At 40.9% G+C, this 13,585-nt stretch overlaps 1 protein-coding gene across 3 annotated transcripts in view; it reads left to right on the top strand.

The window, feature by feature from the left end:
- Positions 1-13,585, top strand: part of Usp3 (ubiquitin specific peptidase 3) — a 75,676-nt gene that overhangs the window by 47,657 nt on the left and 14,434 nt on the right. For all 3 annotated transcript variants that reach the window (XM_059268158.1, XM_059268160.1, XM_059268159.1), the window contains 3 exons: positions 1,238-1,320; positions 2,801-2,914; positions 5,342-5,455. In XM_059268158.1, coding sequence (XP_059124141.1) covers positions 1,238-1,320; positions 2,801-2,914; positions 5,342-5,455 — 311 coding nt within the window. The remainder of the gene's footprint in view (positions 1-1,237; positions 1,321-2,800; positions 2,915-5,341; positions 5,456-13,585) is intronic.

The following is a 13,585-nucleotide window of genomic DNA, read 5'->3' as shown; positions in this document are numbered from 1 at the left end:
GGCTCAACACACCCTGTGCACCCTGTGCAGGCAGTTCACTCTTAGTGCTTACTTAGACACCTTCTGTGGTGCTCTCTGAGAGCCTGTTTCCTTCTGGTAAAGTTCCTGTCTGAGGGTTTCTGTTCCTATGATGAAACATTATGATCAAAGCAACTCCAGGAGGAAAGAGTTTATGTGGTTTACACTTCTGCATCACTGTTCATCATTGAAGGAAGTCAGGACAGGAACTCAAACAGGGCAGGAACCTGGAGGCAGGTGCTGATGCAGAGGCCATGGAGGGGAGCTGCTTACTGGCTTGCTTCCCATGGCTTGCTCAGCCTGCTTTCTTATAGAACTCAGGACCACCAGCCCTCGGCCTTCCCCATCAATTACCAGTTAAAAAGATGCCCTACAGGCTTGCCTACAGCCTGGTCTTAGGAGGCTAAGTTTCTTGAGGTTCCCTCCTCTCTGATGACTCCAGTTTGTGTCAAGTTGACAAACAATAGTACAGTTCCCTAGATTCTGTTGGTGTGAGCTTTTGGTAGGGTGTTTTTTGTTTTGTTTTGTGTTTGCCTCAGGGTTTTATTAATATAACACCATGGAAGTATTCATATTCATTTTGGAAACCACTTATAAATTAATAGTTTTAAAGTTACTACATATATTTAAATGACCCAAGCAGCGTTTTTGCCTTGCATTTAATCCTTTGCTGTCACTGGACCACCTTTGCCTAAAGTTTTAAAGAAATAGCTAAGGTGCTGTGTGAGCCATCTGAATTACAGGCAGAGATAGTTGGGTTGGACTGGAGGATTTACCTCATGGTGTACTATTCAGATACCTTGGGGGCGTTTGTAGAATTTCAGAAAACCAAGCCTCTGTCTTTAAGAGTTCAGGTAGTGTTTTATGGTTCATGCCCATTGCTGGGAAAACATCTGTCACTTGAGTATGCTTTTCAGTTAAAAGTTGGGGTTTACATATTTGTGATTTTCAATTTATATTTTTAGTAGAGTCTTGTAAATGTATTAACTTAAAATGTATTTCCCTGTTTTGCATCCGGGGTACTTGTTTATACTTACTTTCTCAGAAACAGATGCTAAAATAGTGTAGAGAGTTTGTCTGAAATAGTCACTGGGTAGAAAAGGGAAAGGAATACTTCCAGATAGGCATGGTGTTGGAGTTTGAAACAGAGCTTGGCTTAGCGTTGGTGTTTGAAACAGACATCTTGGCAGTGCTGATGGTCTCTTCTTCCCTGTTACAGGGAAGTACGACTGCCATTTGTGCCACAGGCCTTCGGAATTTGGGCAACACGTGTTTCATGAATGCTATCCTTCAGTCGCTCAGGTAAGGAGTGCTCCAGTCAGATTTACATATTGGACACTACAGACCAAGAGCAAGGCTCGGTGTTTGCTGAGACTGTTTCTGACTCTGCTCTAGTTCCTGTACTTTTTTCCTCATCAGTAAAGTTGAGGGAATGGTTCCTACTTCATACAGTGGGAGGAAAGATTAAATAATGTAACTGTCTAAACTCCTTCAAGCATTTTTGTTAGAAAATCATGGTTAGCTCTTTGTCCTCTTGGTTTCTTGAATGGCTACAGGAGGGATCGGGAAACCTCTGTTTGAAAGGTGGGTGGGATAGTAACTATTTTAGGCCATATACATGTTTCTCTCCCATTTTATCCCTTTCAACTATTTCTTACCTTTTTTTTTTTTTAAATAGCTTTTAAACATGTAAAACTCAAGGCAGATGTTAATGATAGATGGCATATCATCTCAGCTACTCAGGAAGCTTAGGCAGGGAGATTGCCAGCTCAAGCCTGGACAACATAGCCAAACCCCAGTTAGAGAAGGAAAAGACAAGTTACAAACAAACAAACAAAAAACTTCGTTGAAAACATAAAAGTTCCCTGGCTGAGGGCTATATCTGGCTTTTAGGCTTTAGTCTGTAGACTCCTAGGCTACAGGGAACCTGGTTCAGAGCTTATTTCAGCCACTGGTTAAGTCTCCATCATGGTCATGAGACCATCACAGAGAAAGAGAGTGATAAAAAGAAAGCGGCCAATACAGCTGACCGCTTTCACTAGAAGAAACTGCTCTGAAAGTTTTATACTTTCCGACTTTAATGAGGTGTCAAAGGCTGGAGTCAGTTATCTTCCCAGTCACACTCCAGTCAAAGAGTAGAGCCACACTGACTCTGCCTTAGAGGCTTTGTCTTCCCACTCACCCATTCTTCCTCAGAGAGATCTAGTTACCTCTAATTGGTCCTTGTGATTCTCTATAGTACATGTAAATAATGTGATTGGTTTCATGGTTTGTTTTATTTGAGGGGACTATTTTATTCAATACCTGGAAACAAGCACCCTAAAGAGGAGTGGAAGATAAGGTGTAGTTCAGGCCGTGGCGGGATCCCCAGCACACATGCCGGGTGTGCTGGTGTATGCCTGTAACCTCAGCACTTGGAAGTAAGGCAGGGCGATTAGAAGTCTGAGGTCATTCTTGGCCACCACATAGGAAGTTCAAGGCAAGAGAAGGGGAGATATGGAGGGAAGGAGGAAGGGACAGAATAACCTGTGATGGAGGGAAATGGAATTTTTGAAGAGAGGTTTACTATTAGTCATTTGTTGATCCTCTCAAAGTTGTATACCCGCTGTGAGGGAATAGCAGTGAACTCGGGGAAACAGGACTGCATTGAGTACTGCCTAATGAGAAAGGAAACGATGACATCTTGAAAATTCTTGTCTAGATTGTGTAGAATCTTTTTTAAAAACTGTCCTTTAAATTCTTTTCTTTAAAAAATAATTTTCTTCACTTCCTTTTCAAATAGTAACATTGAGCAGTTTTGCTGTTACTTCAAAGAACTGCCTGCAGTGGAGTTGAGGAATGGAAAAACAGCAGGGAGGCGGACATACCACACCAGGAGCCAAGGGGACAGCAACGTGTGAGTTGTCGGAAATGGCCTTTCTGGCTCTGAGTGCACACAAAGGAGTTCCTCGGTGACTTTTAGATTATTTGAGCTAATAAGTAGATTTTATAAAGCTCTTCTAATACTGGGTTAATCTAGCTCATGATCTTAATAATTGTGTTTTTATTTCTGTTTATTATAATGGGAAGGGTAGCTAGTGCTGCACTTGAGTCTTTGCAGACATCTATGTATGCACAGACTTCCAGGTATGGACGTCACTAAGTATTGCTAGTTCATCTTAATCTGTTGATCTGTTATTGATAGTGTTAGGTAAGCCTGTTTGGGATAATAATATTAATAGCCAATTTGAGTTAATATGGAGGGGTGAAAAACAGAAGTGGTCATGAAGGATCATTTTACATTCAGATTCACTGCAGCTTCGCCCATCTGGGGCTCAGAAGATCTGCTCTGTTAGACTAATAGAAAACAGCACATCTTTTCCATACCTTTATTGAAGCAGAGATACGGATTACATGTATGCATGGAATGTTTTTCCTACCTGCCTGCCTATTTCACTCCCACACATACCCCTTTCCCACTAATTTTGAAAGGCCGTTTTCCTTGCGTCTATGGGGGGGGGGCGGGAGAGGGGGGAGAGAGAAGAGAGGGTAGAGAGAGAGGAGAGAAAATATGTTAGAATATTGGGTAATGCATATAGAGCCCCAACATGGAGAAGGGATCATGTGTTGTGTGAAGGGAATTTCCTTTGGTGGCAGCATATAGGATGAATAGGAAAGTGCCTAATTTAAGGGGCTTCCATTGTGTCAAAGTAAACAGCAGGGAAATAAAGGGGAAAACACATAAGTGTAGAAGTTAAGAGAAGCACTATTAGTCCTCGGTGTATTGGTATTATTTAGAATTTGGTTCAGACTACAGAAATTGTAGAGAGAGTTTACTGAAGAACTGTTGGTGAGTCTGCATCACTGGATGTGTTGAAAATCAGGTCCAGAGCTAGCACCACAGCCACAGTCATGCACAGAACTGCTGGAGACAATGCAGCCACTGCTCATGCCCATGGCCTTGGGGTGGTACTTGTTACCTCTGCCACCTCCAAAGAGGATCTGGTGCTGCCTCTGCTTTTTGTTACCTAACCCTGCTTCAAGTGTGCAGAACCCAGACCATGTACTTAGCTCCATCTGCAAGGAAGGCTAAGAGGGCACCTTTACGGCTGTTCCAGTGTCTTTTGGGAGGTAGGCCAGTGTACATGGTTTGCTGTCAGAGATAACCGTCAGTCAAGTATCCAAGAGTGCTTAGTTATATTGCTAGATCTAGTAACTGAATTCCAAGTGTATCAGTTTAGCTACATGCACAGAAGAATCAAAACTAACTGTAACTTAAATGAAATATCCATGGTTTTATTTCTCATATGAATTTAAGAGATTATCTGTCGAGAACGATTTTGCAAAGTCATAAGGCTCCTTCTTGCTCAGGGGAGCAGCTTTTGTCCACATAGTCCCAGATAGTGGGGAGCTCCCATTACTATCGTGTCGTAGCAATGGGAAAAAGAAGGGGTTGCTAAGGACTACTTTTGTTCTGAGGAAATTCCCCAGGAAGTGGCACACTCCCAGGTTTTTATTCTAGGAGTTCATCTGCTTGATTAAAAAAAAAAAAAATGAGGGTCTGTCCCTGTGAAAGAAGTGAAGACTAGCTGTTGGGGGAAGAGCTGGAGAGCACAGAGCAGTGCACATAGTGACTGTGAAGTGACCAAGGACATGCCCAGTAGGAAGTTCCTGTCAGAAATGGGAAAAACCTAAATAAAAGCAGTCATGAAGGCAGACATGGTGGGCACACCTTTAATCCCAGCAGAAGCAGAGGAGTTAGAGTCTGAGGCCAGCCTTGACTACATAGCAAGTCTAAGATTGCCAGAGAACATAGTGAGATCTTGACACAAACACCACCCAATGAAAGTTCCTTCTAGATTTGGGTTTATGGGTCAATGTGTGGAGTTAAGCCCCGAAGCCTTGTGACCATGTGCACTGTCTGAGGCAGAGATGAATAGGGACAACCTGGAAGGGCCCTGCTAGGGAAGAAGGAGATAGGCAGGAGATGGGGACATTCATTGCTTATTGACATTTTTTTTTAAGTGAGCATGTTTAAGTAATTTGCTTGTAAATTATCCACTGCTTTATTGTTTTGTATGTTTTCTTTAAATTTAGTTAACAAAATGATAGTACTGTGACACATTCAGAGATAACTATATAGTTAAAATTAGTTTTGTCAATGATGCTGCTCTTCATATGGGGTTTTTAAATGCTCTTACATAGCTCTCAGGCTGAGTTCAGAAGACTAAGCCCTTGACATTTTTTCATTTTTTACTGTCTTTTAGACAGTTGAGCCACATGTGTTGAAATGAAATAATGGTCTTTCGTGGATGCTGAAGCTATCATCTTCCCTCTGTTCCAGGTCTCTGGTAGAAGAGTTTAGGAAGACACTGTGTGCTTTATGGCAAGGCAGCCAGACTGCATTCAGTCCCGAGTCGTTGTTTTACGTTGTCTGGAAGATCATGCCTAACTTCAGGTAAGTATTGAAGGGTGCTTAGGACATCTGTGCTCTTCCTGCTGTTTCTTAGCTTGCTACAAGACTGATGTTACTACAGACGCTCTAAGCAGCGCTTTCTTAGATGAGCAGACGGCACTGAGTAAACACTGGTTTATTTAAAGACCCTTATAAGTAGTCCATGTGTGCTAGGAAAATGTAATGGATGACAAATGTTCCTGGGTTCTTCTAAGTTTTTTTTTTTTTTTTTTTTTTAAGTTTTATTTTTACGTTCATTGTTTGGCCTGCATGTATGTCTGTGTGAAAGTGTCAGAAGCCCTGGAACTGGAGTTACAGACAGTTGTGAGCTGCCATGTGGGTGCTGGGAATTGAACCTGGGTCCTCTGGAAGAGCAGCCAGTGCTCTCACTGAGCCTTATGTCCAGCCCTGGTTCTTTCAAGTTTTACAGAGAAATAATTGTCATCATGTACTATCTTATTATTCCAACTGAAAGAATGAAGTGAGGCCTGGGGCTCAGTCAGTAGAGCACTAGCCTGGTTATGTGGGAGGGAGGGAGGGAGGGAGGGAGGGAGGGAGGGAGGCAGGGAGGCAGGCTGGCCACAGGTTCAGTCTGTAATACTGCCACACACAAAGAAAGAAAAGGAAACCAGTGGAAACTGGTGTCAGGCACTGTGCTGGCCAGCTTCTAAAGCTCTGGAACAGTTAATCCAGGTTGACCAGGAGTCACACTTGGGGAGATAGGAGGGCCAGTCCTGCTTAGACCTGTCCTTTCTCTCTGGTAGCTTGTCCTGCCTCTCTTGGTTACCTATCCCTGTGATAATTTGGGTCATTGCAGATGTATGGTATGCCAGTGTTTGCTACATTTGGCTGACTTTATTCTTTTATTGAAACAAGTTATAGCTCTTAGAAGTCATGATTTGGCACCTTGCATATATCCTTTGTTTAAAAATCATACGTTGTAGTGAAACTTAACAGTATATCTTGTACCTTTTAGTACAGAGAAATATTTAAAAGGTAAAAAATGAGAGTCTTGTAATTTACTGCTTACCAAGTGAGTTGAACCTCTGAGTGTCTGACTGAACTGCCGTTAAACCTGGGTTTGTAAGTTTCATCTCAGAGATTCCTAAGAAATTTACAATCACCTGAATCTAAGCAGGAAAAGCAGAAATGACAGTTCAGATGCCACTCATCAGTCTTTAAATTAAAAACCAAGCAACATCTGGGTGGTGGTGGCACACGCCTTTAATTCCAGCACTTGGGAGGCAGAGTCAGGTGGATGTGAGTTCGAGGCCAACCTGGTCTACAGAGCGAGATCCAGGAGAGGCACCAAGACTATACAGAGAAACCCTGTCTCGAAAAACAAACAAACAAGCAAACAAACAAAAGAACCAAGCAACAAAGCATTTTGGCCAAGGCAGGACGTGTTACCGCTAAGTTTAGAGAAGTCAAAACAGAGAAGCAGCTTGCTCAGTCTTACATATCTACTTGGTGGTCTGATCAAAGTTCGAACCCAAAGTCTTTTGGAGTTGGTTCATAGCAGATGTGGCTTGAGTTTCCTTGGTCCTTCCAAACACTTCATATTTTGATACAGTGCAATCTGCTTTTCTCCAAACATCACCTCATCACTGTCCTTTCTGGTTTCTGTAGTCCAACTGTGAGCATGGTTTAGTTTAACTGATGAGTTTACTGATTTTAGTATTTCTACTGATAAATGAAAGAACTTCAGAAGAGATAACCAGGTTGAGAAATTTACCCAGTCTCCCAGGTGATTTCTGACACACATGAATTCTGATGTCTCCTTACTTACTGTTGAGCATCAGCTGGTCTGTCTTCTGGTCCTGCACTGATTGTTCTCCATTTTTGTGTACTCAAAGAATTTCCCTTTGTTGAAAGACGCAGGTCTTGAGATTGTCACCACACAGCACCAAGTTACAAGCCCAGAGGTGGGTTTTCTTTGCTGTGAGTTCTGTGAGGACACTGATGGCAGGTTCACTGAGCTCTGTGGGTAGGACTTTCTTCTCAAGGCTCTTACAGATAGGTGTGGTTCTTAAACCATGGTCATGCAGAAGCACAGTGAGTCTTGAATTATGCTTCCATTGTATTTATTTATAACCCTGACCATTTTCCTATTTGTAAATCCTGTTTTCCTTGATTAAGACAGGGCAAGGTCTGGGGAAACTGACTCCTGGAATGAACTTAGAGGATTCTGAAAAACATGCATGTAGACAGATGTAGGAGCATCTTTTATCTACAAAGTGAGCATGGCAAAAACCATGAATGCAGCCAGCAGCTTTTGTGTACACGTCAAGGCTACTTTCCCCCACTGGAACCAAAAGCCAGTTACCTAGCAGGGAAAGTTAGTTCTTTACATTCTAGTGTGCATATCCACTTACTATACCTATGGCTTCTTAGTATGCCCAGCCTTGTCCATCTTTTTTTTTTTTTTAAGAAAAATACATTCAGCCTTATTTTAGTAGGCCAAATATGCATGGTTCAAAATTGAAAATATTAAGATTAGAATAGGCACTGAGTGTTTTCTTTCACTCAGTCCCTCACTATCCTCCTGTTCTCTGGAAGAAACCAGTTACCTGATCTTCACATGTGCTTTCAGTGGTAATCTTTGTACATGTTCAAGTGTATTTAACAATAAGTGATTCTATGAATAGCCTCTTTACTGTAGCTTTGTAGATTTGCTTGTAGGTATGTGCATGTGTGTTGCTGAGATGGACAGTCTGTGTACATATGTATGGTTATGTGAATGCAGACTTGCTGGGTCCAAGTGTTTGTGCTCTGGTAACTGATGGTCTTTTATGGCAGCCTCTGGTACTCCTGCTTCCATCAACATTGTCTGTTTGCCCTGTGGTCCCGAACTCTTTCTTTAGGATCCAGCATACTCACTCCATGGAAGGAAGCCTCTTTAGAAATTCAATCAGCTCATGTGGTACTCACTTGCATTTCACATTTACTTGCCATTTCTGCTTCCATATACAACCTGATTGCCTCAACTTCCTAAAACATAACTTCTTTTTTAAAATTCAGTTCTTGTTATAATTCACGTAAGGCATGGGAGAATGATTTCACCTTATGTTAGTGGTTCTTGGCTTTCTAGACAACATAAAAGATCTTTTGAGATTTTCAGTCTTTTGAGATATTTGTGAAAGAGGATTTTAAGATACTGTGCGCTTCTTTATTTAAACAGCATTTGTTCTGGTAGGAGGTGTGCTGTTGGATGCTTCTGCATTGTTGGTAAACACATTCATTTCTGTCATTTTCATGTTTTATATGACAGTGCCAAACACTGGGCAAAAAATAGATCAATATATTTTAGTTTTGTAAGTGTTCTGGCCAAAGGAGTAACTTATAATGCTTTTATGAATGTTGAAATATTTTAAATATGAATAGGACTTAAAATTCTACCAGGTATGCAAACAGCATAATAATAAATCATTCAGTCAAGAGCCATTAATGAGATAGGTGTGATGACACACACTTGCAGGACTGAGTCAGGTGGATTGCAGGGTTGAAGTGGGTTACACACACACAATAAGACTTTGTTCCATCTTCCATTCCCAGAGAAAAAGAAAACTCTAACATGTTTTAGATATTTTAGAGGCTGTTTATCCTAGACTGATAGGCTTTATGGATGCACGTCTTACTCTTTTTTTCTTTGTTGTTTTTTGAGACAGGGTTTCTCTGTATAGCCCTGGTTGTCCTGGAACTCACTCTGTAGACCAGGCTGGCCTCAAACTCAGAGATCTGCCTGCTTCTGCCTCCTGAGTGCTGGGATTAAAGGCGCGTGCATCACCACAACTGTGTTGGGGTTTTTTAATCTTTTTCTCTTTGAGGGGCCCGCCACTCAGCTCCCAAATAAATCACACACAGAGGCTTATTCTTAATTATGAATGTCTGGCCTTAGCTTGCCATGTTTCTTGCCAGCTTTCCTTAAATTATCCCATCTACCTTTTGCCTCTGGGTTTTTCCCATTCTCTTACTTCTGTAAATCTTACTCCTACTCCATGGCTGGCTGTGTAGCTGAGTGGCTGGCCCCTGGAGTCCTCCTCCTTCCTCTTTCGTTCTTTGATCTTTCTCGCCCAGATTTCTCCTTCTATTAATTCTTTCTGCCTGCCAGTCCCACCCATCCTTTCTCCTGCCTTGCCATTGGCCATTCAGTTCTTTATTAGACCATCAGGTGTTTTAGACAGGCACAGTAACACAGCTTCACAGAATTAAACAAATGAAACATAAAAGAATGCAACACAACTTTACATCATTAAACAAATGTTCCACAGCATAAACAAATGTAACACATCTTAAATTTATACTCTACAACATCTGTTTCCTCATGTAATGTGGCGGCTCTACTTCTCATGAGTAGCAGGGGAGAATACAGACCCCACTTGTGTATAATGATTTTAGACCATCGGATGTTTTAGACAGGCACAGTAACATAGCTTCACAGAGTTAAACAAATGCAACATAAACAAAAGTAACACACCTTAAAATAATATTCCCCAACATACCTGCTATCTTACTCCTGTTTTTATGTGTGGTATTAGAAATTGGACTTAGAGCCTTGCACATAGTAGGTAAGTGCTCTACAACTGAGCTATCCTCAGCCTTTTTTAGTTTGAGACAAAGTCTCATTAGGTTGTCCAGGCTGACCTAAACTTAGGATCCTCCTGCCTCAGTCTCCTGAGTAGCTGGAGAGAATACAGACCCCACTTGTGTAAAATTATTATTTATTTTTTTTTTTCCGTTGAGATGAGGTCATTACTTGGTTGTCTAGGCGGGGTCTGGACTTGGTGATCCTCCTGCCTCAGGATTACAGGCATCCTCTGCCACATCAAACCTAGCTGCTCTTGGCTCTGACCCCTCATTGGTCTTAGCCATCTTGTAGATTATTCTGTGTTTAGGCAGGACCAATACATAATAACACACATTATTCAGTGTGTTGCTTTCCAACCTGACCAGGCGCCTCATTGATGACAGTTTGTCTGGTTATTCTTTATCAAAATAGTCATTTGTCTTCAAAATGTGTGTCTTAATATGCCACAAGTTGTTGTGAAAAGAGACCCTTACCCCTGTCCCCTCTACTGTGCTCTATCAGTGTGTCCTTTCTTGGCCTTCTTCCATTTAGAAAGGACACTTCAGGTCTGTTAGTTTGCAGTGTGATTTCTCACATCACTTTGAGAGATTTTCTGTTAGTCTTTTTGTAGGCATCAAAGAAGAGGATAATCTTAGGTCTAACAATTTGACTGTAAAGAACCTTCGTTATTTCCTTTAGTCTTTTCTCTTCATTCTGGTCTGTCATGGAGACTGCATTTGGGTCTTCATAACCCATTTCTTCATTAGTTCACAAGCAGTTACTGGTGACACCTGACACATACAATGTGCATGTCAGTTATCCCAATTACAAAGCAAGAGAAATCTAAGGTAGGTTAAGAGGATTCTGAACCTGGATTATATAACTGGGCGACAACTGAAAAAATAAGATACTAAATAATACTTAAACAGACTCATTGACTAATCTGAAAGTCTTTAAAATAAAATCAATTAATTATAGAGTGCTGGAAAGATGGCTCATTGATTAAGAACACCTGTTCTTGCAGAGGATATGGCTTTGATTCCCAACACCTACATGATGCTCACATGGCTGGTAAATTCTGTTCCAGGGGATCCATCAACTACTTCTGGCTTCCGTGGGCACCAGACTTGCATGTGACTGTTCATATACACAAAATAAAATAAATCACTTTTGCTTCTCTGAGACAGGGTCCTGGAACTCACTCTGTAGACCAGGCTGGCCTCAAACTCAGGGATCCGCCTGCTTCTGCCTCCTGAGTGATGAGATTAAAGGTGTGCACAACCACTGCCCAGTCATATTTCTTTTTTTATTTTTCCTTTCTTTTTTTGGTTTATTTGAGATAGGGTATTACTATGTGGCCATTGGCTGTCCTTGAGCTCACTATATAGAACAGGCTGCCTTTGAGCTCGAGGTCTCCCTGCCTCGGCCTCCCAGGTGCTGGGAATTTATCTATGTATTTCTTAAAGGATATAGTGTAAATGCATTTTAAATTGAGAATCAGAAAAAAAAGCAGTGACATTAGTTTTGCTAAATTTCAATTTTTTTTTTTTTTGAGCTGAGGATCGAACCCAGGGCCTTGTGCTTGCTAGGCAAGCGCTCTACCACTGAGCTAAATCCCCAACCCCAAATTTCAAATTTTTAAACAAACTTGTGAGCTCATGTAAGTTGAGAATGTTTATGGTATTAGAGAATCATAGGGTAATTGGGAAATTCTTTAACATACATCAAGCAGATTGTTTTTTTAAAGGGATAAGTATGAAATTGTTGTAAGGTATTGACTTGCATGGTATATTTTAGAAAAAAATGTGGCTTAGATTATTTGGGGTAGAGTGAAATTTTTGTAGGCTTGCAGATAATCCTCCTCTTACCTTGAGTCATGAAAACAGGTGGATGCTGTGCTGAACTGGTTTAAAGCCTTCCTTTGTATATAGATGTCTAACTGTAAGCTTTGGGTATCTTTGGACTATACACTTGAGAGTTGTTTTGTGTTTTGATTTTTGTTTTCGAAACAGGGTTTCTGTATAGCCCTGACTGTCCTGGAACTGTAGACCAGGCTAGCCTCTAACTTACAGAGACCCTCCTGCTTATGTCTCCTGAGTGCTGGGATCAGAAGCGTGCACTGCTACTGCCTAGCTGAACTTTTGACAGTTTTATTTATAGAAACTTGAGAAGTATTTGAACATACATTGATAGTTGCTAATTTTATACTTTAAGGCAAGCTATAGTGAATAAAGTAACTTCTGATTTTTAAGTTCCATTAATTAGGAGACTGCCCATAATTTGTAAGTTCTAGGAAAGGGAAAATATATATATGTATTAAGGGAAACTATATGACTGAAAGAGAATTTGTCTGAAAGAGTGAATCTTAAAAGTCCCCAGAACAGTTTACCATTTAAGGCGATCCTTAATTGTGAAAGGTGTATAGGACACTTTTCTGTCATAGTTTTAGAATACATTTGATATATCATCGTTTCTTTTATTTGGATCTCTTTATTGTTGTTCACTAGTCATTGATCTGGGTTAGTGTAAGAATCCCATGAAGTCTCCTCTCCCAAATATAATGTAATAAGTAATATGAGAGTATGTTGCTATGTGCATTTAAATTTAGGGTGATGCATAATTGTGTATGAGTCAATGCATTTTTAAAAGAATATACTCTCTAGCCCAAAAGATGGAAGTACAGAATATTAGATATCTTTAACTCATTGTGTGTGTGTGTGTGTGTACACTTACGGAGATCAAGGCTTGACATCTGGTCTTTTTGGTTTGAGACAGGGTTTCTCTGTAGCTCTGGAAGGCCTGGAACTCGCTCTGTAGACCAGGCTAGCCTTGAACTCAGAGATCTGCCTTACCTCTGCTTCCTGAGTGCTGGGTTTAAAGGCATGTGCCACCATCACCCAGCTTGGTATTTCTTTTTTAAATCAATTTTTAAAATTAGTTAAAAAAATTTAAACTGTTTTTTAAAATTAACTTCTCTCCTTCCTTTACTTTTCTGTTTGAGGTGAGGTAGCTCCCTTAATTAGGAGCTTGCTGATTGAGCTAGGCTGGTTGACCTGGCTGGGGAGCCCTAGGGGGTTCTTGTGGGGCTTCTTGCCTCATCAGTGCTGGGATGACGGCACTTGTGTGATGCTGTTTCACTTGGGTTCTGGGGACTGCACTCAGGTAGGTCTTCATGCTTGCAAAGACTGACTGACCTATCTCCCTACCAGGCCCAGTAACTAATTCTTAGGTCCAAGAATGAGTTCTTAAACATATATGTGTTATAAATTTCTTACTTCTTTTAGTGAAACTTAGACATGGTTTTCAGGTTAGGTTAAGTTAAAGATTTATGTCCTTTTAGAGAGGACCCATGGGAGAATGGGAAATTTCAGGGTCCATTTAAGAGGTACAGATTTGTGTGCTGTCTCTAGGACTCTCTTGTAGGACTTTAGATAAGTCATATGCCACCTCTCCCCTAATTTGTCCCTTAATTTATTTCTGAAGTGGAGAGGTCAGTGAAAATCACTGCAAATCCAGTTAGCTCTAATATTCCAGTTTTTGAAATGAAGAGAAATATGTGTCACGTG

The sequence above is a fragment of the Peromyscus eremicus genome, chromosome 7, assembly GCF_949786415.1.
Source record: "Peromyscus eremicus chromosome 7, PerEre_H2_v1, whole genome shotgun sequence".
Classification (NCBI taxonomy): Eukaryota; Metazoa; Chordata; class Mammalia; order Rodentia; family Cricetidae; genus Peromyscus; species Peromyscus eremicus.
This window is presented reverse-complemented; position numbering and strand designations above follow the sequence as displayed.